At 55.1% G+C, this 21,435-nt stretch overlaps 1 protein-coding gene across 1 annotated transcript; it reads right to left on the reverse strand.

Annotated features, from left to right (window-relative positions):
• Positions 1–454: 454 nt before the first annotated feature.
• Ephb3 (EPH receptor B3) lies at positions 455–20,134 on the reverse strand. The gene is made up of 16 exons (XM_042669134.1): positions 20,020–20,134; positions 11,973–12,037; positions 9,708–10,380; positions 7,396–7,551; positions 6,377–6,727; positions 6,093–6,217; positions 5,751–5,910; positions 5,558–5,666; positions 5,214–5,266; positions 3,717–3,839; positions 3,370–3,617; positions 2,489–2,704; positions 2,225–2,374; positions 1,941–2,134; positions 1,701–1,856; positions 455–1,391 (listed from the first exon to the last, which is right to left on the reverse strand). Exons 1-16 carry the CDS (start codon positions 20,132–20,134, stop codon positions 1,283–1,285), a joined length of 3,003 nt encoding a protein of 1,000 aa, XP_042525068.1. The 3' UTR covers positions 455–1,282.
• Between the last annotated feature and the right edge of the window lie 1,301 nt (positions 20,135–21,435).

The following is a 21,435-nucleotide window of genomic DNA, read 5'->3' on the forward strand; positions in this document are numbered from 1 at the left end:
TGGCTGTGTTGTTGTGAGACTGAATAAATTGGGTATAAATCAGGGTATTTGACCAGTGCCTGGGCACAGCAAGCACTCAGTAAAGAGTAGCCATATCCCTGGGTCTCTACCTGTGGATACTGGTGACTCTTTCCTCTTTGTTCCTGGAGAAGCAATCCTGGGAAATGACCAATCCCCTAGCACTCGCTCAGCTACAGCTGATGTGAGAGGACTCTGCAAAGCATCTTACAGAGTCAGGTGTCTGCCATTTCACAGGAAGGCCTGGGCTGTGGTGGGAGGAGCTCTGGGCTGGTTTGCCATCCATGGTCAATTCTATTAATGTTCAAAGCAATGAGACCAAAACACAAATAGGAAACAGGGCCTGGGCAGGCCAGGATCTAGTGTTCCAATGACTCTAGGGAGTTGGGAAAGGGTCGACAGCTTGTTTTGGTGGGAAGAAGAAGAGACAAGGGAATCTTCTTATTGCCTTTATTCCGCTGTCAGCCCAGCTAGCCACTGCAGGGCACAGGGCCAAGCTTTTACATACTCACCCATGCTCTCTGTGTACACACACACACACACACACACACACACACACACACACACATGCACCGATACCTGCGCACGCGCACATGCACACACACCCACACACATACACACACAAGCACACATCCCATCTCTGGCTCTGAGAGTCAGTCTCTGGGGCAAGGGGGGGCGGGGCGAGGGGCTGCTCCTCAGTCTGCCCCTGCCTGCCCTTTTATGACAGCACCAAGGGCGGGGTAGGGGCAGGGCCCTCATCCCATACAACAATCCCTGTGCAAACTGGAGATGCAGCTGGTTTCTGGTTGGGGGCGTCAACTTCCCCCTCCCCAGAGTGCCCTCCTCCAGCTCCTGAGGGAGGGACTGCTCTCTGCCTACCTGGGGGGGCCAGACCCCTGCCAGGGCTGGGCCCTGAGGAACCAGGCTTCCCCCTACCTGACCCTGCCAGGACCTCCAGCATTGAAGAATGGCCAAGTCTGAGGTTGGGGGGATTCCCCCCTGGAGAGCAGGAAGTCCTGGGCCGCAGGGCATGTGGGGAGGGGTTCATTACCCCTTTGCTAATCCATCTTCAATATGAAGAGGTTTGGGGTACACTTCCTGGGGAGGAACACAGGCCTGGAAGAGTCCCAGCTTGAGCCCTCTCCAACTTTCATCTTCTGGGCCACAGCCTAAGGCCAGGCATCCAAAAGTTCAAAAGTCCAGCCGGCTGGTCAGAGTCCCTGCGTAGTCCTCAGATGGGGGCATCCCCGGTAGAAAGCGGGTGTCAGACCTGTACGGGCAGTGTCTGGTTCATCTGCAGCCGCATGTCCTGGATACTGCTGAGGATCTTCTTCTGGTGGCCGGCCAGGGTGACCCCAATCCGAAGCAGGTCTCTGCAGATAGAGCAAAGGCAAAAGGTCAGTCTCTTCCCTCTTTTTTTTTTTTTTTTTTTTGGTACCCATCCTGGGACTTGAACTTAGGGCCTACGTGTTGTCCTTCAGCTTTTTCATTCAAGGTTGGCACCCTACTACATGAGCCACACCTATACTTGGACTTTCTAAATATATATTTTTTTTAATTTGATCCACCACATTGCCTCCTGAGGAACTATGATGACAGGCCCACCTACTCCCTCCACCTCCAAGATGGAGACCCAGCCCAGAGCACCTGTCCTGTCTCTGCAAAAATGGTAAGACACTTACTCTGCGGTCATCTGGGCCACTAGGTCAAAGGATGCAAACCCAGCACTGATGAAGCTCTCCTTGTACCGCCCCATCTTGATGGCGTCCAGCCAGTCACCTACAGTCGTGAAGGTTGTATAATCTGGAACCGTGCGGTCCAGGAGGGGCTGGGACATGCTGTGGAAGAAAGTGACCTGGTGAGTCCTGTGGGCCAGGAATGTAGGGCTAGGGACACTGGCCTGAGGGAGCAGAGGCACTGACCCAGACTGGGCACTGGCGATGACCTTGAGGCTAGCGGCGTTGCGGATTAGCTTGTCCAGGGTGTTGACAATCTGTGAGAACTTGGGCCTGAGGTTCCGATCCCGCACCCAGCAGTCCAGCATAAGCTGGTGCAGTGCTGTGGGACAGTCCATGGGTGGTGGCAACCGGTAGTCCTGCTCCACAGCATTGATGACCTGGGCCAAGGGCAGTGGGGAGTGAGCTACATTCTCCGCCTCCCCAAACAGCTCCCACCTACCCAACCACTCTGGAAGGCCCCCACTCACATCCTGGTTGCTCATGTCCCAGTAGGGTCGCTCTCCATAGCTCATGACCTCCCACATGACAATTCCGTAGCTCCAGACATCACTAGCAGAGGTGAACTTCCGGTAGGCTATGGCCTCTGGGGCGGTCCAACGGATGGGGATCTTCCCGCCCTGGTGGGGGGGGCACATGCCCTTCACCCTATGACTCAAGGCTGCCCCCCTGAACCCCTGAGCCCCTGCCTGGTTGGCCCCACCCACTAGCCCCCTCCCAGCTGCTTCCTGTACCAGGGAGCTGGTGTAGGTAGGATCCGAGGGGTCATCCTCCAGGAAGCGGGAGAGGCCAAAGTCTGAGACTTTGCAAACCAGGTTGCTATTGACTAGGATGTTTCTCGCAGCCAGGTCACGGTGCACATAGTTCATCTCAGACAGGTACTTCATGCCAGCTGCAATGCCCCGCAACATGCCCACCAGCTGGATGACTGTAAACTGTCCATCGTTGAGCTGAAAGCAACAGGTGGGCTCAGAGGGGCTCTCTGGCCAATGGCCTGCCTGCCTTCTCCAAGTCCTCAGACCCTGCCTCATCATTAATCATGTCTCCATGCTGACTGGACAGTCATGAGCTACCCTGCTATGTATAAAGCACCTTATATTAAGTAACCCATTGATTCCCATGAGAAGCCAGCAGCTCTTAACCATTCCCTTTTTTTTTGTTCTAGTACTGAGGTTTAAACTCAGGGTTGGGTATTGTGTCCCTTATCTTTTTCACTCAAGTCTATCACTCTACTATTTGAGCCACAGTTCCCCTTTAGACTTTTGGTGGTAATTAGAGTTGAGTTTTCTGGCCTTTTCTTGCCCAGGCTGGTTTTGAATCCTTAAGATCTCAGCCTTCTGAGATCTGGTGGCATGAGCCACCAGCACCTGGCTTTACCATTGTCATGTTATAATTGAGACAGCTGTGATTCACTTAGAGACCTTGCCTGTGGTCACACAGGCAGTAAGAGGCAGAGTGAGGGTATAAGTTCGAGCTGTTTGGGTTCTGAAGGCCCAACTGTTTCTCTATACACCATTTCAGTTAATACTTATAGACTTTGAATAAGGACTCTAGGCTTGTGGGAGAGGACAGTTGGCCTACTCTCTGAGGGGAAGGAAGAGGTGCTGGTTCTTACCCGAAGGAAGGAATCCAAGGCACAGTTCTCCATGAACTCAGTGAGAATCATAACTGGCCGACTTTTGGTGACCACACCTTCCAACCGGATAATGTTCGGGTGGTCAAACTGACCCATGATGGAGGCCTCACTTAGGAAGTCCCGCCGCTGCCTCTCAGTGTAGCCCACCTTCAGTGTCTTGATGGCCACAAATACCTCCCGGCGGCCAGGCTGTTTTAACCGACCCCGGCACACTTCTCCGAATTCCCCTGCGGGGCACAGGGCATGGGTCATAAGGTATTTCTAAGACACTCCCAGCATCCTGCCCAATTCCATGGGTCATGGCCACAGTGCCCCAGGAGACTCACCAGCTCCAATCACCTCCTCAATCTTGACACAGGACACATCGATTTCCTTAGCAAACTCCCGAACAGCCTCATTGGGATCCTCATAGGTAAAGGGGTCAATGTAAACTTTCATTCCAGGAGCAACTGTAGGGGGAAGAGATGGGCGTGCAAAGGTGACCTACCCATAGGCCAGGGATGCAATGTCAGGTGCAGGGATCTGCTGGGAGCGTACTCAGCTATCTTCCAGCTGAGGTGGGCCCATGCTCTGTGCTGAGCCCACCCCATGCCCCCATGTAAGAATGCCTAGGGAGGGGCTGGGAAAGTGGCTCAGTGGTAGAGTGCTTGCTTGCCTTGCATGCATGAGGCCCTGGGTTTGATTCCTCAGCACCACATAAGCAGAAAAAGCTGGAAGTTGTGCTGTGGCTCAAGTGGTAGAGTACTAGCCTGAGCTGAAGAGCTGAGGGACAGTGCCCAGGCCCAGAGTTCAGGCCCACAACCGACTAAAAAATAAAAAAAATAAAAAATGCCTAGGGAAGTTGGGGGCTGGTGGCTCACGCCAATAATCCTACTTAGGAGGCTGAGATCTGAGGATCACAGTTCAAAGCCAGCCTGGGCAGGAAAGTCTGTGAGACTCTTATCTACAATTAAACACCAGAAAACCAGAAGTGGCACTGTGGCTTAAGTTCGAAAGCACTAGCCTTGAGCAAAAGAGCTCAGGGATAGCACCCAGGCTCTGAGTTCAAGCCCCATAGCCTGACCAAAAAGAAAAAAAAAATGCCTAGAGACCACAAGAGCTAGACACCTAGGATTCCTCTTCCTCCCTCATCTCTCCCCATGTCCAAACCTCTCAGCTACATACCTTCCCTCATTCTTTCTTACTGCCTGACCTTGTCCAGGCCTTCAACACTCAGACTATTGCAATAGTCTGGCGGCTGGGCTCTGTGCCTCTGGACTTTTCCCACCCAGCTACCCTATATCTTCCTGAAACAATGCAGCCATTGTCTTCCTCACAGCTTGAGCGCCTTCCCAATTACCTGTGGCAGAGTCCAGTCCAAACTCTGCCTGTCTTTCACGACCCTCCAAGGGCTGGCTGCCCTCTTCAGGCCTGGCTTCTCAGCAGCTGTCAAGATAGTCTTCTCACTGCCCCCACATCCCGGCACTCTCCCCACCCCACCCACTTCCTTCCAGAGGCTCCTCTGGGCCAGGAATGCTCTCTCCCACCTCTGGATGGACCCTGCACATCCCACAGCCACCTCCAGGAAGCCTTCCTCATCTCTGAACTCTTCCTGCCCTTCCCCACAGGAACACCCAGCTTAACACTTAATTGTTCTCTAATTGTTTCCTGTGTGTGCCCATCTCTTTCCCATAGGACTAACTGCCTTGGGGGCAGGGGCCACATTTTATTCATCAGTGGCTGGCAACATAGGTGAGGAGACAGTACATGGAATGAGGTAGGGGCCAGGAAAGGGTGCTCGATTAGTAGCAAGAGGGGGTAGCCCAGGAGCAGGAGACACTCACTGTATTGCTGCAGCTTCTCCGTGTACTCGGCATCAGAGCTGTGCCGCTGCTTCCTGGAGGGACAAGGGAACGGCCTGAGGCAGGTCCCACAGGGGACCCTGAAGGAGCAGAGGGCACAGGGGAGGGGTGGGGCCTGCTCACACAGCTGATGGGTCACAGCCATCTGTGGGTCTCTGGGCAGGGAGAGGCTCAGTCCCCTCAGTCCCTGGGCCTGGGGAACCCGAGAGGAGGAAGGTATGGTGTAGAGGAATACAGGGCAGTTTCCTAGTATTGCAGGCAGATTCTACAGAGCTAAAGGGAATCCTCTACTCCATCCAGGAGGGCAACCGTAAACCTGGGAATACCTGAGGCAGACAACGGCAATGACCACGACTGCTACCACAAAGACAAGTCCGGCTGTGGCAGAGCCGACGATGAGGGGGAGCTGCTCCTGGAGCTGCTGGGCACCGGAGCCTGGAGACCAAGGAGGGACTGATGAATAGAGGGACAGAGAGGGTGGGCCAGAGCCAGGGCAGGGCCAGGCGCCAGAGTCCTTACCTCTTTCACTTGTGGTCTCGAACTCAGCTGGGCGGCTGTACTGCCCATAGCCAGCTACCGTGCGAGCACGGACCTGGACCACGTAGCGGGCATCAGGCCGCAGCCCGTCCAGCTGCACAGAGTTCTTCTGGCTGGTCACAGTGGAGGCGATACCTTCACTCTGCAAGGTCCAGAGGAAGGAGCCATCCTCAGATGGGTTCCAAAGCCAAATGGCCCCTATCCACACTGGGCTCCCCGCTAGGGTCCTCTCAGGGCTCTGGATTTTGCCCCCCAGGACTCCCTAGCACTGACCCCCTGTATCCCAGTTCAGCCCCAGGCTCAGGCGGCCTTTGAAGCTCTGACCTTCTCAAAGTACTTCATCTCATAGTCCAAAATGACTCCGTTAGGCCGTTCCGGAGGTGCCCAGGAGAGGGTCAGGCTGCTCCATGAGCTGCTGTGCAGGTGGAGTGTAGGCACTTCGGAAGGGGCTAGAGAAGAGCAGAGGGGCTCGCCATGGGCTCCCGGGGCCCCGACAGCCTCTCCCAGAGACCCAGTTCCCACAGGACCCCTGGGCAGGCAGCCCTGGGCAACGGTGGCTCTCTCCAGGGGAAGATGACCCAGACCCTCTTCCCATGTCCCCTCCTCACCGGCCTGGTTGGTGGTGATATTGACAGCAGCGTAACGGGGTGGCAGAGGGCTCTTGCCGGAGACCCCATTGACCGCCTGCACCTCAAAGGTGTAGCGGGTGTGGGCCAACAAGTGGCTGATGTGGACCCGGCGTTCTGTCAGACCCAACTGCCGAGGTACAAACTCCACGTTGTCGTCACAGCGCGAGCAGCTTGGGGGCCCCCCAGCCCCAGGGCCCCCACGACACTTCTTGCAGATGACATTATAGAGGAGGTCATCGCGGCCACCAAGGTCCCGGGGTTCGCTCCACTCCAGGATCAGTGAGGTCTCGTTCACATTGGAGATCACACCCCGGGGTGGAGATGGCACCGCTTTGGGGACATAGAGGGGAAAAAGCAGTGAACTAGAGGCCCTAGGACCACCCTTCTGCCCAGACTATCCTGCTCCTGCTTCAATAAGCTCCTGCTTCAATACTCTTCCTCCATTTCTTCCTTCGGCAGATTCTTGTTCACCCTCCAAAGCCTTAAGGCAACGTCACCTCTCCCCGGAAGCCCACCTTGATCAGCCTCTCCTCTCCTCCTTCTGCTCTCCCATAACACTATTCCCAAGCAACTTCCAATCTGATCACTTTAACTGTCATTGTCTGTTTTCAGTGCCAGCTCCTTAATCAAAGGGATTATATCTCACTTTCTTCCACATCCCAGGCCCCTCCTCCATGGTTAGAGTTGGTCCAGCAGAGGAGCAGTTCTATACTGAAGGAGCAATGGACTAGCAGGTCCCAACCAGTTCCTAATGCCTATCCAGGAGCAAGTGGGCATTTGTTACTGCTGGTGGGAGGGATGAGCCAGATGACATTATATAGGAGGCTCAGGTGTGGTTTCTTCTTAGCTGTGCCATCTTGAGCATATTACCTAAACCTCCCTAGACGTCAGTTTCCCCTTCTGGAAGAAGTGATGCAGGTGCTCACTGTATAGGCAGCTCCCCCTCACACCAGTACGGTCTGCAGCAGAACAGAGAGAACCCCCAGGTGCTCACTCACTGGTGCAGGCGCTGTCCGCAGAGTCCGAGTCTGCGCGGTAGAAGTTATTGTGGCAGGTGCAGATGCTGGCAGCTGGTGAGGTAGTACGGCTGTTGGAGGGGCAGGGGAGGCAGGGACCCTCTCCTTGCTTTGCCTTGTAGCTTCCAGGAGGACAGGCTGCGAGAGGGAAGAGGACGGTGGGTGCTTAGTTCTCTTCTCCTGTGGACATCACGCCTCTAGGCTTCCGTGAGAACCTGGCCGTTCCCCAGCCTAGGCCTTGGTCCTTCTACCTGCCAATCTGTGGGGGCAATGCTGGGATTGCCCAACTCCAGCTATAGCTACAAAAGGCCCTTTTGCCTCGTGGAAACCCCACGTCAGCGGATTCTTCCCCGCCCCTGTCCCCCTCACCCCTACCCTGGGGCCTCATGGATGAAGACGTCAGCCCCATCACCTGGACAGCCTGGGCTTGTTGAGGCAGGGCAGAATGAGGAGGAGGAAGAGGAGAGGATGGGAAGGGACCACCAGTGCAGCACGCTGCGCTCTGCCGAGATGCCCAGCCCTCCCGGACACTCTGGGAAAGCCTTTCCTGAGCACTCTTCTAGGATGCCTGGCCACAGCCTTGTAGGGCCTCCTCCGCAGGAGCCTCCTAGCCAATCTCAGCCCCACCCACGGGAGCAGGCAGCAGCTCCTTTCTGCCCTGGGCAGGGGTGGGGTTGTGAAAGGGTGGGAAATGGAGGGGAAGAAAACTGCTGGAAGCTGGGGTCACCTGAAGGTCAGAGGCTCAAAGCCTCCAAGGGGCAACTTGTCCCAAAATGCTAACAGCCACCCCCCCCTACCCTACACCCTTTTGCCCATCTCCTCCCTCCCTGCCTCCCTGCAGCTACTTTCAGCCCCCTGGACATGGTCTCTACAAATTCCTTCTATCTAGGGTGGCCATATGATTTTACTCAAATTGGTATACTGTGAGAGTGGAAAGGGGGCACTAGGAATAATTATGTTAGGATAATGAGCATAATCCTAGACTGTCCTGGATCCACTAAAGTATGACGAGCCTATTCACATCATGAGTTCTGGAGGGGTCACCCAGACCTGGCAATGCCCAGAGCTGGAGCAGTGCCCTTCTCTGGGGTTTAACCTCCCCTCCAGAAGGTGATATTCCACTCTAGCTTTATGAGCCAGTGGGGGAGGGGGTAGAGGCCAGGCCAGTCTGGTTGCTATGGGAACCAGCGAGCACTTCCTGCCAGGGACCTGCAGAGTGTTAGCCCCTCTTCAGGCTGTCAGGCTCATCACCCCCACCCCCTTTCTCTACTTGGGAAGAGGAAGTCAGTGCAGGTTCCCTTGAGAAGTGGAGAGGAACAGAGCAAGGACCTCAATCCTGGGCCTCACAATCAGGTGGACAGCCTAGGCCCTCATACCCATGGCTGTGAGAGCTATCTACGGGTACCAGCCCCAGACAAGAGTAAAGCCTGTGTGCCACAACCACGGACAGGGTTCAGGGCCAGCCTTTACATTCCCTGGCTAGGAAGGTCCCTGAGACTCAATTTCTTTGCTGGCAAAGTAAGAAGGTAACTAGAATCCCCCTTATAAAGTTGCAGTAAGGTTCAAAGGAGAGCCCCATTCAGATGGAGGCCCAGTATATGATGAAGTCTCATCCTCTCCTCTTCATGAATGGAAAAGGGACCAGAGACCACCGTCCTCCCTGCACCCAGGCCCTCGGACACCAGGACTACCACTTACAAGGCACCAGCAGTGTCCTAACAGCACTGCATGCTCACTCACTCCTCACTACAACCCTAGGAATCTTATTGTCCCCAGGTTGCAAGGTCAAAGGTCACTTGTACATGGCCACCTAAGTTGTGACAGTGTCAGGACTCAAGATTAAGCCTTGAGGGACTTAGTCACCAAGTACACATTGCCTCTGAAGGAGCAGATGAGCCCCTGAGGTAAAAGGTCAACCATGAGGGTCCCTTGAGCTTTGGGGTCCATCTAGAACTACCAGGAAGAGGTATACATTGGTGGCAGGACAAAACAGCCCTTCCTGCCACCCTCCTGTCTTTTCCAAAGGTCCTCTAGGCCTGCTTAGAATTCTCCACATCTCTCTTCCACTTAATTCTCCTTCCCTTTCTCCCCCCTTCCTCTCTTTCTCAGAGCTGGGGATCCAACCCAGGGCCTTGTGCATGGCAATCAAGCGCTCCGCCACAGAGCTGTGCACCCAGCCCTCATTCTGTGTCTCCTCATTTCCTCTCCCTCCTGGTACCACGTTCTCTGCCCCTGACTGTCACTCTTCCCATTCTCTCCTCCTACTCCCACCCTCTCCCCAAGTCCCCACTTACGGCGGCACTGAGATTCCTTGGCAGCTGGCTCATGGCCTGTGGCACAGGTGCAGGCGCCCACAGGCACCATCCATTCCCCATCACCATTGCAGTAGAGCTTGAGTGGCACCGACACCTCCACGGCATTCGCAATGCAGGTGCCAGGGGCAATGACCAGTGAGGTGGGCTCGGCCCCCGTGAGGGTCTCAGGGAAGAGCGCGAAGCCTGCAGTGGTGGATGCACACTTCTTGTAGAAGGCGCGCACGGAGATGAGTGACATGCAGGCACCTTGGTCCTGGAAGGCCAAATAAAAGCCAGCCTTGGAAAGCGGCCCGAAGCTTCGCACCTTGGTGTTGACCCGACCAGCATCGAGCCTTGAGAAGCTTTCGTCCGGTGCAATGGTGTCCACTTTGACGTAGGGGTTCTCCATCCAGAAGGGGGAGGAGGCTGAGGCCACATCGCTGTCAGCTTCATAATAGAACAGGTTGAAGGTCTCCTTGCAGGAGCCGGGGATGTTGGGGATGCTGTTGCAGTCACGCACGGTGAACTTGAGCTCCACGTAGACCCGCTGCACATCCTGTCGCCAGATGAAGCCTGTGCGAAGCCAGTTGTTCTGGCTTGACTCGTGCACGTTACACACCTGATATGTGCGGATGGGGTTCATGGCCTCATCGTAGCCACTCACTTCTTCCCACTGCGCGGGAACCATGCGAAAAAGGCAGTGAGTGCCAACACAGGCCAAGTGTTTCCCATGCTCCCTATCTTCTCCATTGACTTCACGCAGACTTGCTTTCATGGTTAATAGCTGAACACACAGACTATCCGGGTTCAGATCCCAGCTTTCTGTGTGACTATGAATATCAATTAACCTCCGTGTGCCTCAGTTTCCTCAACTGTAATCTACAGATAATAAAGCTATGTAAGGAATAAATGACTAAGCGAATAAGCACTTAGAACATAAGTGGTAACTTAAAAGATGCTTTTTCTGGGCCTGTATCATGAGGAGGTGTTGAGCTCCCTTGCTTTTTGCAGCGCCCCCTTACTTTGCATCTGTGCCCTTTGAGCTGAGCCTTCCTTCTCCTAGTCACTTTCAGTCACCTTGGGCTCCAGGAAGAACCAGAGTCACTGATAAGCATTTTGAGACCGAAGGCAAACTGTCCCTCAAACAAACAATGGCATCTTCTTATTAGCTCCGAGGAAATAGCCAAAAACTCAGGAGATCACCTGCCAGGCCACTTGTTCCTATTCTGTTCCAGTGGTAAAGCAATAACTACTTTTCTGGAATTCCTCCAAGGACAAAGGCTGAGCTAATGGTCAACTAGGCCATGCCAGTAAGACTATTTCAACTTTACATACCTTTCTCACACCCCGCCCCCAACTCTCCCGAGTTAACCTGAAGCCAACCTCTGAAGATGGCTGAAGATGTGAAGATGTACTGAAGTGCTGCCTTCAGTATTATGCTGCCACGTAATAAATCTTTTCATTTTTACCATGTATCTCTGTTTAGCATATGGGAGCAAGTGGCCGAACCTAAAAAGGGCCTCCTGGACTTTGGACTTACAGGGTCTAAAAACCCAGTTTCAAGAACAGAGTTAGGACCTTCATAAAATTACTGCATGAGCATTAGCTATAATATTTATCTTTAGGCTTCAGTTTCCTCATTTGTAAAATGGAGCAGATTGGAATTAAGTGAGGCTGTGAGGAATTAAATAGTCAATACGAGTATGGTTTGTGGCCTTGTGACCATGCCTGAGAGAGAGAGAGAGACAGAGAGACAGAGAGACAGAGACAGACAGAGTTCCCCGAATCACAGTTGGCCTAGTGACTGCAGGGTCTGTGGTACTACCCAAGGGTCCAGGGCCCAGGCCAGCCCTCATGGCCATCTTGGGAAGTTAGAATGTTTTAGCGATATCAGGACTATAGGAATTTAATGGACAATAAGCCATGGCTGAGAAGAGTAAAGTGCCTTGTTCAGGATGGCACAGAAAGTTGGAGATCTGGAACCAAGGTTTCCTGGTTCCTAAACCAGCCCTCTCTCAGGGACTTAGAAGGGAGGGGAATAGTTGGGATGGACCTGGAAGGGCTGCCAGGTAGGGGGAGAGGGAGGAAGATGATGTTCCTGGAGGAGGGCCCAGGCAGGGGTGAGAGATGGTACCAGTAGAAGGTGACAAAAGGTGGTGAGGGTGACAGGTGAGGGCACAGGCACCCTCTCTGCAGGCCCAGGAAAGAGAGTAAGGACTCTAAAAGGGGGCAGTGGGCAGTGAACTAATGGAATCTAACACTTACCCCACTTTCAGGATGAGCTGTCCATGCCAACTCCGATGTCACCCATTTTGTATCCATGAGGGTCTCTGGGGAACAAAGAAGAAGAGATCAGCTAATAATCTCCAAATGCAGAGGAACAAGTTGCCCTGATCCCCACTGGGTACCATACCTCTAAGTCCCCAAAGATTCTAGGTCTCCTTTAGGAAACCCTGCTGTTGTCCCCAGGGATGTCACCGCCCCAAAGATGTTAGGTCAGGCAGGCTGGGGGTGGGTGTCTGCCGCTGACCCCAGGCCTGGGTTAATGAGGCTGGAGCAGAGGCCGGTTCACACACCTACAGGCTCTGCTAATCTCCACACAAAGGGGCCAGCAGGGCCTTTATCCTGGAACAAAGGGCTGTGTGCTACAGCCCCTGGCAGCCCTGGCCTCCCCTGACTCCAATCCCAGCACAAAGACCCAGCCTCACACAAGGTCCAGAGGAAGGGAAGAGAGTGACAGGCTCAGGCCCACTCCCACCCAGCCTCCCATCGGCCACCTGGGGAAAGGGAGGAAGGGATAGGAATGCTTTTTGAGGTCCAGCACCAAATCCTACACCAAACTTGCCAGCAATCCTTGGAGAAGGTCTAGAGAGAACTGGTAAAGCTGTTAGGCTACTAGGTAAAAGTACATGAGGGGGTGAAGAAGGGGGCTCAAATTCTGCTCTAGCTGACTCTGTGGTTATAAAACCCTGCCCTCTGACCATTCACCCCTCTGTCAAGAAAGAACAGGAAAGGGACTGGAAATGATGATGTGTTCCAATCAAGCTGTTGTTACCCCTTCCAGGAAGCCTTCCCTGAATATTCTCTGAAGGGCTAGAGGTGTCAAGGCCAGGCAGAGACTTGAGGGCAGTACCTAGCCTGGGTTCTGAGCCCATGGCCTCTGCTCCTAGCTCAGTCATAGGAGGGGCCCATAAACATACCTGACATACCCTCACTAGGAACCTGGGAAAGTTCTACTCTTCTGGGGACAGAGACCTAGTAGTCTGTAGCTGGACAGGAAGGGAAGGGCTGCCATCTCCCCTGGAGCTTGGGAGTCTGGGCAGCCAATAATAGTTCAGCCCTCAAACGGGGCTGAAATGAGCAGAGCAGAACCAGAATATCTGGAACCCTCTACATCCAAGGGAAAGGGGGCCAGACAAACCCACAGGCTTCAGGGGAGGCAGAAGACCTGAAGAGTGGACAGGGCAGCTGTGTCCCCAGACCCCCCAGGGACAGCCCAGGCAGCAGCCACCCTGCAGGGAGCTGGGCTCCCTCCTGTGTGGCAGTAGCTGCTGATCTCGGGAGTCCAGGCTGCAGAATGAGCTAGCCCAGCCTCCTCTCTGTGGCCTGGCAGGCCCCCGTGGCTGACAGACAGACAGACACAGACATTTGGCAGGGGGTCCTGCAGGGAGGCAGAAGCTGGGGCTTGGTGGAGGCGGAGGGTGGGCTGAGGAGCTGGAGGGATGTGCGGAGCGCGCTGGCTGGGAACAGACAGCCTGAATGGCCGGCGGCGGACTACAAAAGACCGTGAGATGGAGAGACCAGGAGGCCCAAAGAGACAGAGAGAGACACGGAGGAGGAGGTTGCCAAGTGGTCTCATCCCCAGCCGGCAGCCCGGAGTATTCTGGTCCCTGGGAGCAGTGGAGCCGAGCCTAGCGCACCCCCTCCCCCAAGCCAGCCAGCCAGCCAGCCAGTCCGCCTGCTTGTCTGCCCGCCGCCCGCCCGCCGCTGCCCGCCCGAGCAGGCAAGGGCTCCCACCGCTCCCTCCCGCAGCCTCCCTCCTCCCTCTCCCTCACTTCCTTCTGCTCAGCCGGTGCCAAACCCATCTGGAACTGTTTAAACCCAAATATTCAGCCCCCTCCCCCTCCAGCCAGATTCCTCCACAGTTTAAAACAAGCCCTGCGCTGGCTTCGGGAGGAGGGAGGGGCCGGTGGGGAGGCGGGCGCAGGAGGGAGGGCGGGCGGCTCTTCATTTCTGTTTAATTTCTGGGGAGCTGGGAGGGAGCGGGGAGAGAGGGGATCGGCCCCTGGCCATCGCACCGCCTTGGCCATCGCTCAATCTCGGCACATTTTTCCCATTAATGAGGAGAGGACTTGGATTTCGAGTCCTGTGCGCCTGAGGAAGGGCTCCGGTCACCCGGGTGGGGAGGAGGGCGGGCGGCTCTCGGTTTCCCCATTTCTGGGGGAGAGGAAAAGGGGGGGGGGGTTATCCTGCAGCGTTGTCCACACACACACACACACACACACACACACACACACACGGGAGGCCAGGCCAGGGCCTCTTCTGTGCCCCAGCCTGAGAGAGGTATCTGGGGGTGTCCTAGAACACATGTGTCCGTGGCATTTTCTCGTCTCCGTGTGTGGCTGTGTGCCTGCGTATGTACATATGCGCTAAGGACAAAAGAAGCACAAGTGAGCAACCTCCAAACTCTCCCAGCTGCTAACTGCACCCCACTTCTCTGCTCTACTAAGTTGGCTGTGAGAGGAGATGAGCGATGAGGACCACCCCCCAGACACAGGGCTCACACTGCCCCCCCCCCCAAGTCACCGAGGAAGCTGGTTCAAAGCCAGGGTTTTTTGGGGGGATTGGTCTTGGAGGCTCAGGAGCAAAGCAACACTCTTTGAAGCTTGCACAGGGCAATGGGGGACAGCCACGTGGCAGCAGCTGTGTGGCCCTCACCTGTGCACACGCACAGTTGCACACGCAGTACCCAGTTCTGAGGGGCTGCGCTTGTTCCCCACCACTGGGGCTAAAGAGTGACAAGTCAACACATATGGTGGACGAAAACACACAAAGCTACAGCCAGTCTGCCTTTTCCAGACACCCAGATGCATATGGTACAAACAGATTAGTCTTCCTTTGACATTCATATACAGTGGATTGTTCTTACTCGCAGATCTCACTTCACTTGCCTTAGAGCCATCCTCTCAGCCTTCCTTGGGGCTCATACTCACACGCCCTGCCCAGCCTTCTTGCATGCCCACCTGCAAACACGATCACCAGCCACAAGGCTCACAGTCCAGGTGTGGAGTGCAAACACAAATATCAGTTTCTCTGTACAACTTGGTGATATGTCCTTACAGACACATGGGGAGTTATAGTCAGATGCCTAATGGCCCTAGAACATGCCACAGCCCTCCTGAAGGATCATGCAGGTGCACTATCAGTTTATACCTAAGTTTGTGCAAAACCTCAATGGTGCATCCCCCATGCACAGCACACACACACGGATATACACATACATATACACACATACACATGCATACCCTACAAGTGTGTTCTTTCTCTGAGGTGTCTGCAAGTAGGACATCACCTGTGGGATGGAAGGAGGAATTGAGAGAGTGTGTCACCCTTCTCCGGACCCCAATTCTGTGGTGCCTCTCACTCAGGCAGAGCAGCTACACAGGTCACTATTACAAAGCAGAGGTGCTGGGCAGCCTTGGCCACAAGCACTGGGCAGGTACAAGCCCCAGCCCTTGATTCCGGTTGTCCTGGCTCAGTCAGGAGCTGTCAGTCAGGTCACGAGGCTAGAGGCGGGCAGGGGTATGAAGAAGATTTTGGGAGTGGTTGGGTGCGGCCTCTCCAGGTATAGCCCCTGCCCAAGCAGCAAGCGCTTTCCCAGCCAGCACTAGGGCTCTGTCTAGGGCTCCAGAGCCTTTGAGAAAGGGGTAGCACCAGGAAGAGATTTAGCCCCAGGAGCCTTCGGTCATACTGTGCCATATACAAGTTGGGGGCCCAGCATAGGGAGGACATTGTAGCACTCAGCTTGCCTCTGAGGGCCTCTTGAAGAGGTCTCTGAGAACCTGCCACTTGCCCTGGGGAAAGGCTAGAGCTACTACAACTTTGTGGAACTTTCAGGCTCCACTGTGCCTCCAAGTCACCCAGAGCATCCCACTGTGCAACAGGAGTGCCACTGATACCCAGGAAATCAAAACAGGAACAGAGCAAAAACAACAACAACAAAAAGCCTACAGCCTAAACTCCAGCCTAGGTACTTCAATGATAGGAAAGGTTAAGTCCCAGGCCCCGGGCCTGCAGTGTGCTAGGACAGGAGGACAGAAGGACAGGGGCATGGGGAAAAGCATCCTGGGACATATATGTTGTAAAGGAGACTAGCTCACCCAGGGCCACCTTCCCACCCCTCCCCTGGTCTCCAGGCCACATGTCTGGGACAGTGGGGAGGGGGGGGGAGCATCTCTGAACAGAGAACACATTTTGTTTTTCATTCTTGCCCTCAGATCACGGGGAATTATAATTAAATAAACCTGAGAGGGAAAAGAGGGAAGAAACACAAGGCAGGGAGCTCAAATGCCTTAGTACTCAGCAGTGCCCCCTCCCTAAGTTAGCCCTGCCAGCTAGACAGAGAACACAGACAGATAGCCCTCCAACCTTCTCTTGGGATGTGGGCCCCATTAGATCTGGCCAGGAGCTGAGAGCAGAAAGTCATAGATCTGGCCCCAGGGTAACCCTTGGGCCAGGGGGCTGCCCCAGCCCATCAGGTAGCCAGCTGTCTTGTCCCCCCCCCACCCCCCCCAGCTGCCCAATCCCGACAAACCAGTTTGACTCAGCACAACAGGCAGGGCTACAATTTTCAAACTATGCAGGCCTGGTGATTCAGCCTCTTCTGCTGCTTAATTAGTAGAAGGCCGGTGGCGGTGGAGGAGGCCGTGCCCACGACAGCCTTAGCTTTAGCTTCTCAGTTGCTGAGGCCAAAGCGGTAATGGATGGCAGCAACAGTGACAAACAAACTGGTTTCCCCAAATACCTGTCACTGTCCCTTCCCAGCAGTTCTGAAGCTCCAGCTCAGGATAAACAAGAATAAGATGGGGGTGGGGGGAAGAAGGAGGAAGAGAAGGGGAGATGAGCCAGAGGCAAGTCCAACAAAGGGAACAAGCCACAACAATCCTAGACTATTGTCCCTTCGAGGCTTCCACATTACTCCTCTGAGGAGATGGACTGGCATACTACCTTTTCCCCAGTGTCAGGTTCCATGGCAGTGACTCCTCAGCTGGCATTGCTTGGCTTGCTAGAGCCTGCTAATAGTTTCTTACAATCTGCTAATAGTTTCTCCTTTCCCAGTCTGAGAACCTTCCTCAGATGTAAAGGTGGCTCAGTCATTCCTCACCCCAGGCCCCATTCTTGACCTGCTCACCCCAGTGGACCATACTTCCCCATCCATTCATGGTCCTGAAGGAGGGAGGCTTGGAAAACTATAGAACATTACTCAAAAGGAGTCTGAATGACAAGGTGGCCTCTTTCCCTGTGTCTGGAAGTACCTCCCAGGGCAATCTGTAGGCAGGACAGTAAGAGGTGATTTTTTTTTTTTTTCTGGCTAGGTAGGACAAGCAAAACCATAGACTCCAGTCACATGGAAAATGAGAAGATCTTTAGAAGTAGAGCCTTGGTGAACCTCAAGTGTGCAAGGAAAGAAGAAGAATCAGGTGCCAAGCAGCATCTAACTAGTGGGCACGTGAGAGTTGCATACTCAGCTCAGAGAACCTGGGACTAAATGCAATTGATGACCCAAGCTGCAGAGAAGCCAAAAGGACAAGGGCAAACAGAATCTTGACCAAGTCAAATGGATGGAGGAAGCTGGATGATGAACGTGTTGGGGAGTGGAAGGCTGAAGAGCTCATCAGTGCTAAGGGACCCACATAGCCTTGTCCCCTGGACATCACATCCAGGATCTAGAAGTCCACCTATCCTATACTTCATTCCTGGAAGGAGTGGGGTGGGTACAGGCAGGGGCCTAATGAGTTATTTCTCTTTCCATCCCTTCCTTCCTTGGAGCTGGCTGCAGGGAGAAATGCCCCCCCCCACCTCTTTCCCATCATTCCTCCCTCCACCCCCTACCCCCAAGCGGGATAAGGGCAGTTTCACTTCCCACGCTCCCCAAGGAGCAGACCCTAGGGTAAGGATAGCAACCACAGTTAATCCTTGAATAACAATGACTGTGTGCTAAGCACTTTATACACAGTCACAATTCAGTCCCCACAACACTGAGGCCAGTACCTTCACTATCTCATGAAGGAAGAAACTGGGTGGGTAGGTGTAAGGCTGGAATCTGCGTATCTTTTCGCACACTGCAAACTGATGACCACAGGGTCTAAGGCTGCAAAAGTGAAGGCATTGGTGCAAACCACCCTATGTAGGCTCTGTTTCTTGGGGGTGGGGGTGGGGAAGGGGGAGGCCCATGGGTCTGGACTTCTGTATGAGACCTTCCCCTGCTCCTACAAGCTTCTTCAGGGCTGAAGGAAGAAGAGGGAATGGGAACAAAATGCCCCTTCAGTGGGCTGCTCCAGCCAATCTAGAACTGTCTCTATCATCACCAGCTTCTTGGCCTTGGAAGGCCTGGATACCAGTTCCTGGCTAGGGCATGCCTCAAGGGGTCTAGGAGACTGTTTAGAAAGAAAAGGAGAAAGCAAGGAAAGGGAGGAGGGAGGGAGACAGGGAGTGAGCCTCCAATGACCCAAACCACACCCCCACACACACCCCACAACAAGGGCTGTGGGCCCTGACACACACAGGTGACACACAGCTCAGCAAGTGTGAATCTGAGTACTGGTGTGTCAATGTCGCCTCTCCTGGACTGAGACAGACCCAGACCTGAGAACTGGCTCCCTGGTTCACACCCTAAAGGCAATCAACAACAAAGCCCCACACTGGTTTCTCACGCTTGCGATCCTATCACACACATGTGGGTGAGTGTGCGCAAGGGTAGGCGCGACCTCCGTGTGTCTGTCTGAATTTACACGAGTCCACCCATGTGAATCGATCTGTCTGCATTGTGGGCTCAAAGATAAAAAGAGGAGGGGGATCACAAGAACCTCCCGGCCCCAGCAGCGAAGATGTAAAAGCACCAAAGCAGATGCCTTCTCTCCCAACCGTGCTAAAAGATTCTTTCCTGCCAACCATGAAGTTTACCGATTCTGAACACAGGAACTAACCAAGTTACGTAGAATTTATCTTTTTGTTCCGAAACCTAGAAAGTGCCTACATCTGTCAGAGATGCCAAACCTAACTACTGCCCATATTCCAGTTTCCTCCAAAATTCTGTGCGATCTCTTCTCCCATATTAAGGAAGACTTTCGCCCCCTCATTTAATGGCTCCACTTTTTCCTTTTTTGAGTACAGTGTGTGTGTGTGTGTGTGTGTGTGTGTGTGTGTGTGTGTGTGTGTGTGTGTGTGTGTGTCCCTATTGTTTTTGACCTGTGTCTGTGCCTGTCTCCAGCAGGTCGGTGTCAAGTGGCTTGTGTGTTCGTTCCAGGGCCACTACAGGCTGTCCATGCAAGCACAATCGTCGGGAAGTTGGAGCTACCCCACAGCGGCCGTTTGGGCAGGTTTCACAAAAAAACCCACCGGCTTTCCCACCGCACTGGCTGCGGTATTTACCTGGGGCAAAGCCCACTGCTTTGGGGGTTCAATGGAAACCCAAGCCCTTAGAAAGTGGAGCTTCGGAGAAGGGTGCAACGCAGGCACTCAACAACCTCCAGCGCAGTTGGCGCTGGGTAAACCCTAAACAATAACCGGCCCCCGCCTCTCCACCCCACAGCCATCCCCTGACCAAGAGGGGTGCGCGCACCCCACACAGTTAACTCCAACGGGCTCCTAACCACCGCCGCCCCCCCAACTAGAGAGTCCGGTCGCTCGTCGCCTCTACACGCCACGGGCTGGCGGCCCCCAGCCTTCCCCGGTGGGTCACCCACACTGCCTCTCCTGCTGGAGGGACCCAGGGCCTGGCTTCTCTGCCGAGATGTGGGGTGCTCCCACCAAAGCCCACTGCCAGCCCGTGACTGTGGGGACGCTCATTCTGAGAAGCCCGGCTGCCTGCAATCCCCCCACCCCGTGCGCCGCGGGGCCCGCTCCAGCCCCAGGCGGCTTCGGGGGCGCCCTCCCCACGCCATCCTCCCACCCTTGGGCGGGCGCGGGCGGCGGGACCTCCCCGACGTGCGCTCAGCCCGCAAGGACTCACCCCACCCGCCCGTTCCGCCAGGCCCGCGCGCGCCGGAGCCCCGGGCACCTTACCCGGGGCGCGCCCCCCGACGCCGCTCACCTTCGAGCGCCCGGCAGCCGGCGGGCAGCAGGAGCGGCAGCAACAGCAGCGGAGGGAGCAGCGGCCGAAGCCCCGGCGGCGGCGGCGGCGGCGGCGGCGGGCGGGCTCGGGCCATGGCCGGGGGGTTGGGGGGCTCCGGGAGCCGAGCCGGGCCGCGCCGCGCCGACGGGGCTACAGGCACCCGAGAAAAGGTCCGCTCGGCAGACTGGTGGGAAGGCTCGCGTACGGTCCCTGGAGATCCGGGCAAGAAGGGGGCGCGATCCCGGCGGGCGGCTCCGGAACCGAGGCGGCGCCCGGAGCCTGGCGATCCTGAGATGCGGGCAGGTCGGTCCCGCGGGAATCTGGACGGACCGGTCCAGGAGGATCCCGGGCACTGGGAGGTTCGATGTCGGACTCCGGGAAGCAGGAGGGCGCAGGTGGTCGGGATGCTAGGTGCACAGTAATCCGGCAATCTGCTGCCAGCCGACCTCAGATCCTGGGCTCCGGGAGCGCACGCCGTCCGGGATCCGAGCTGGGATCTTGCTGCGAGGCTCACGTACTCACTTCTGCTGTCCCCAGCTCTAGCGCGGCCGCTCTGGGCAAGAGGGGCGGGAGCTTCCACCTGCCAGTCATTGCCTCGATCCCGCCCCCAGCGTCCAGCCGCCCACTCACAGACCGCCCGGCCCGCTGGTTAGGTTTCGGGAGCATCCAGCTGGAGGTTCTGTTGGCTGAGCCTCCAGCTGGCCCTCCCTCGCGGATTGGGGCTAGAGTAGGCGGGGCCAAGGAAAAGATGAATTAGATTGGGCGGGGCTAAACTGTCAATCACGGGAGAAGCCCGCCTCCTGTCGTTCATTGGTGATTAGTAGTCAACTTGTGTCTGAGGAGGTGACAGCTATATAGAGCGAGCCAGGGGCGCCCTCCTGTGGCCTACACGGGCCCTGAGACGCCCCCATGTGGCTGTCTCTTCTTCCTAGCAAGTCCCTAGATTCAATTTAGGCATTCAGGGTAGGTTGGAGGGGTAGGGAGGAGTAGGAGAGGAGAGGAAAAAGGGAGGTGTTTTTCAGTTCATTCATTCATTAAGCGATGCGTTTAGCTGTTCATTCAAGAAACAAGTCAGTTCATCCCACTGTGCGTCAGACTGTATTCTCTGCTGGCACTACCAAATGTGTAGGACAGAGGACTGTGTTATCCAGGTTGTAGAGGCCCAAACGTAGTCTTGCTGTAGAGTGTAACACGCATTACTGTAGAGAGAGAACCGAGTTTTCTCATGGCTAACGTTTAGTCCTGAGAAAATGACATCTGAATGTCAATATAAAAGATAAATAGTAAGGGAAGGGTGGGGGAGAGGAGGAAGGGTGTTCCAGACAAGAGAAAATACACTCATGCAAAAGAAAATGATTGGAAGAATCCCCAAGTTCCAAAGAGCTTAAGTGTAGA

Source organism: Dipodomys spectabilis, unplaced genomic scaffold (assembly GCF_019054845.1).
Source record: "Dipodomys spectabilis isolate Male_0828 unplaced genomic scaffold, ASM1905484v1 ptg000017l, whole genome shotgun sequence".
Lineage (NCBI taxonomy): Eukaryota > Metazoa > Chordata > Mammalia > Rodentia > Heteromyidae > Dipodomys > Dipodomys spectabilis.

Excerpts from the sequence above, each read along its gene's own strand:
- Ephb3 (XM_042669134.1), bottom strand. The coding sequence starts at position 20,134 with ATGGCCCGAGCCCGCCCGCCGCCGCCGCCGCCGCCGCCGCCGGGGCTT. Across the intron at positions 6,728-7,395 it reads TGCGGACAGCGCCTGCACCA|CGGTGCCATCTCCACCCCGG; the intron begins GTGAGTGAGCAC and ends ATGTCCCCAAAG. Across the intron at positions 1,857-1,940 it reads ATCGCCAGTGCCCAGTCTGG|CATGTCCCAGCCCCTCCTGG; the intron begins GTCAGTGCCTCT and ends TTTCTTCCACAG.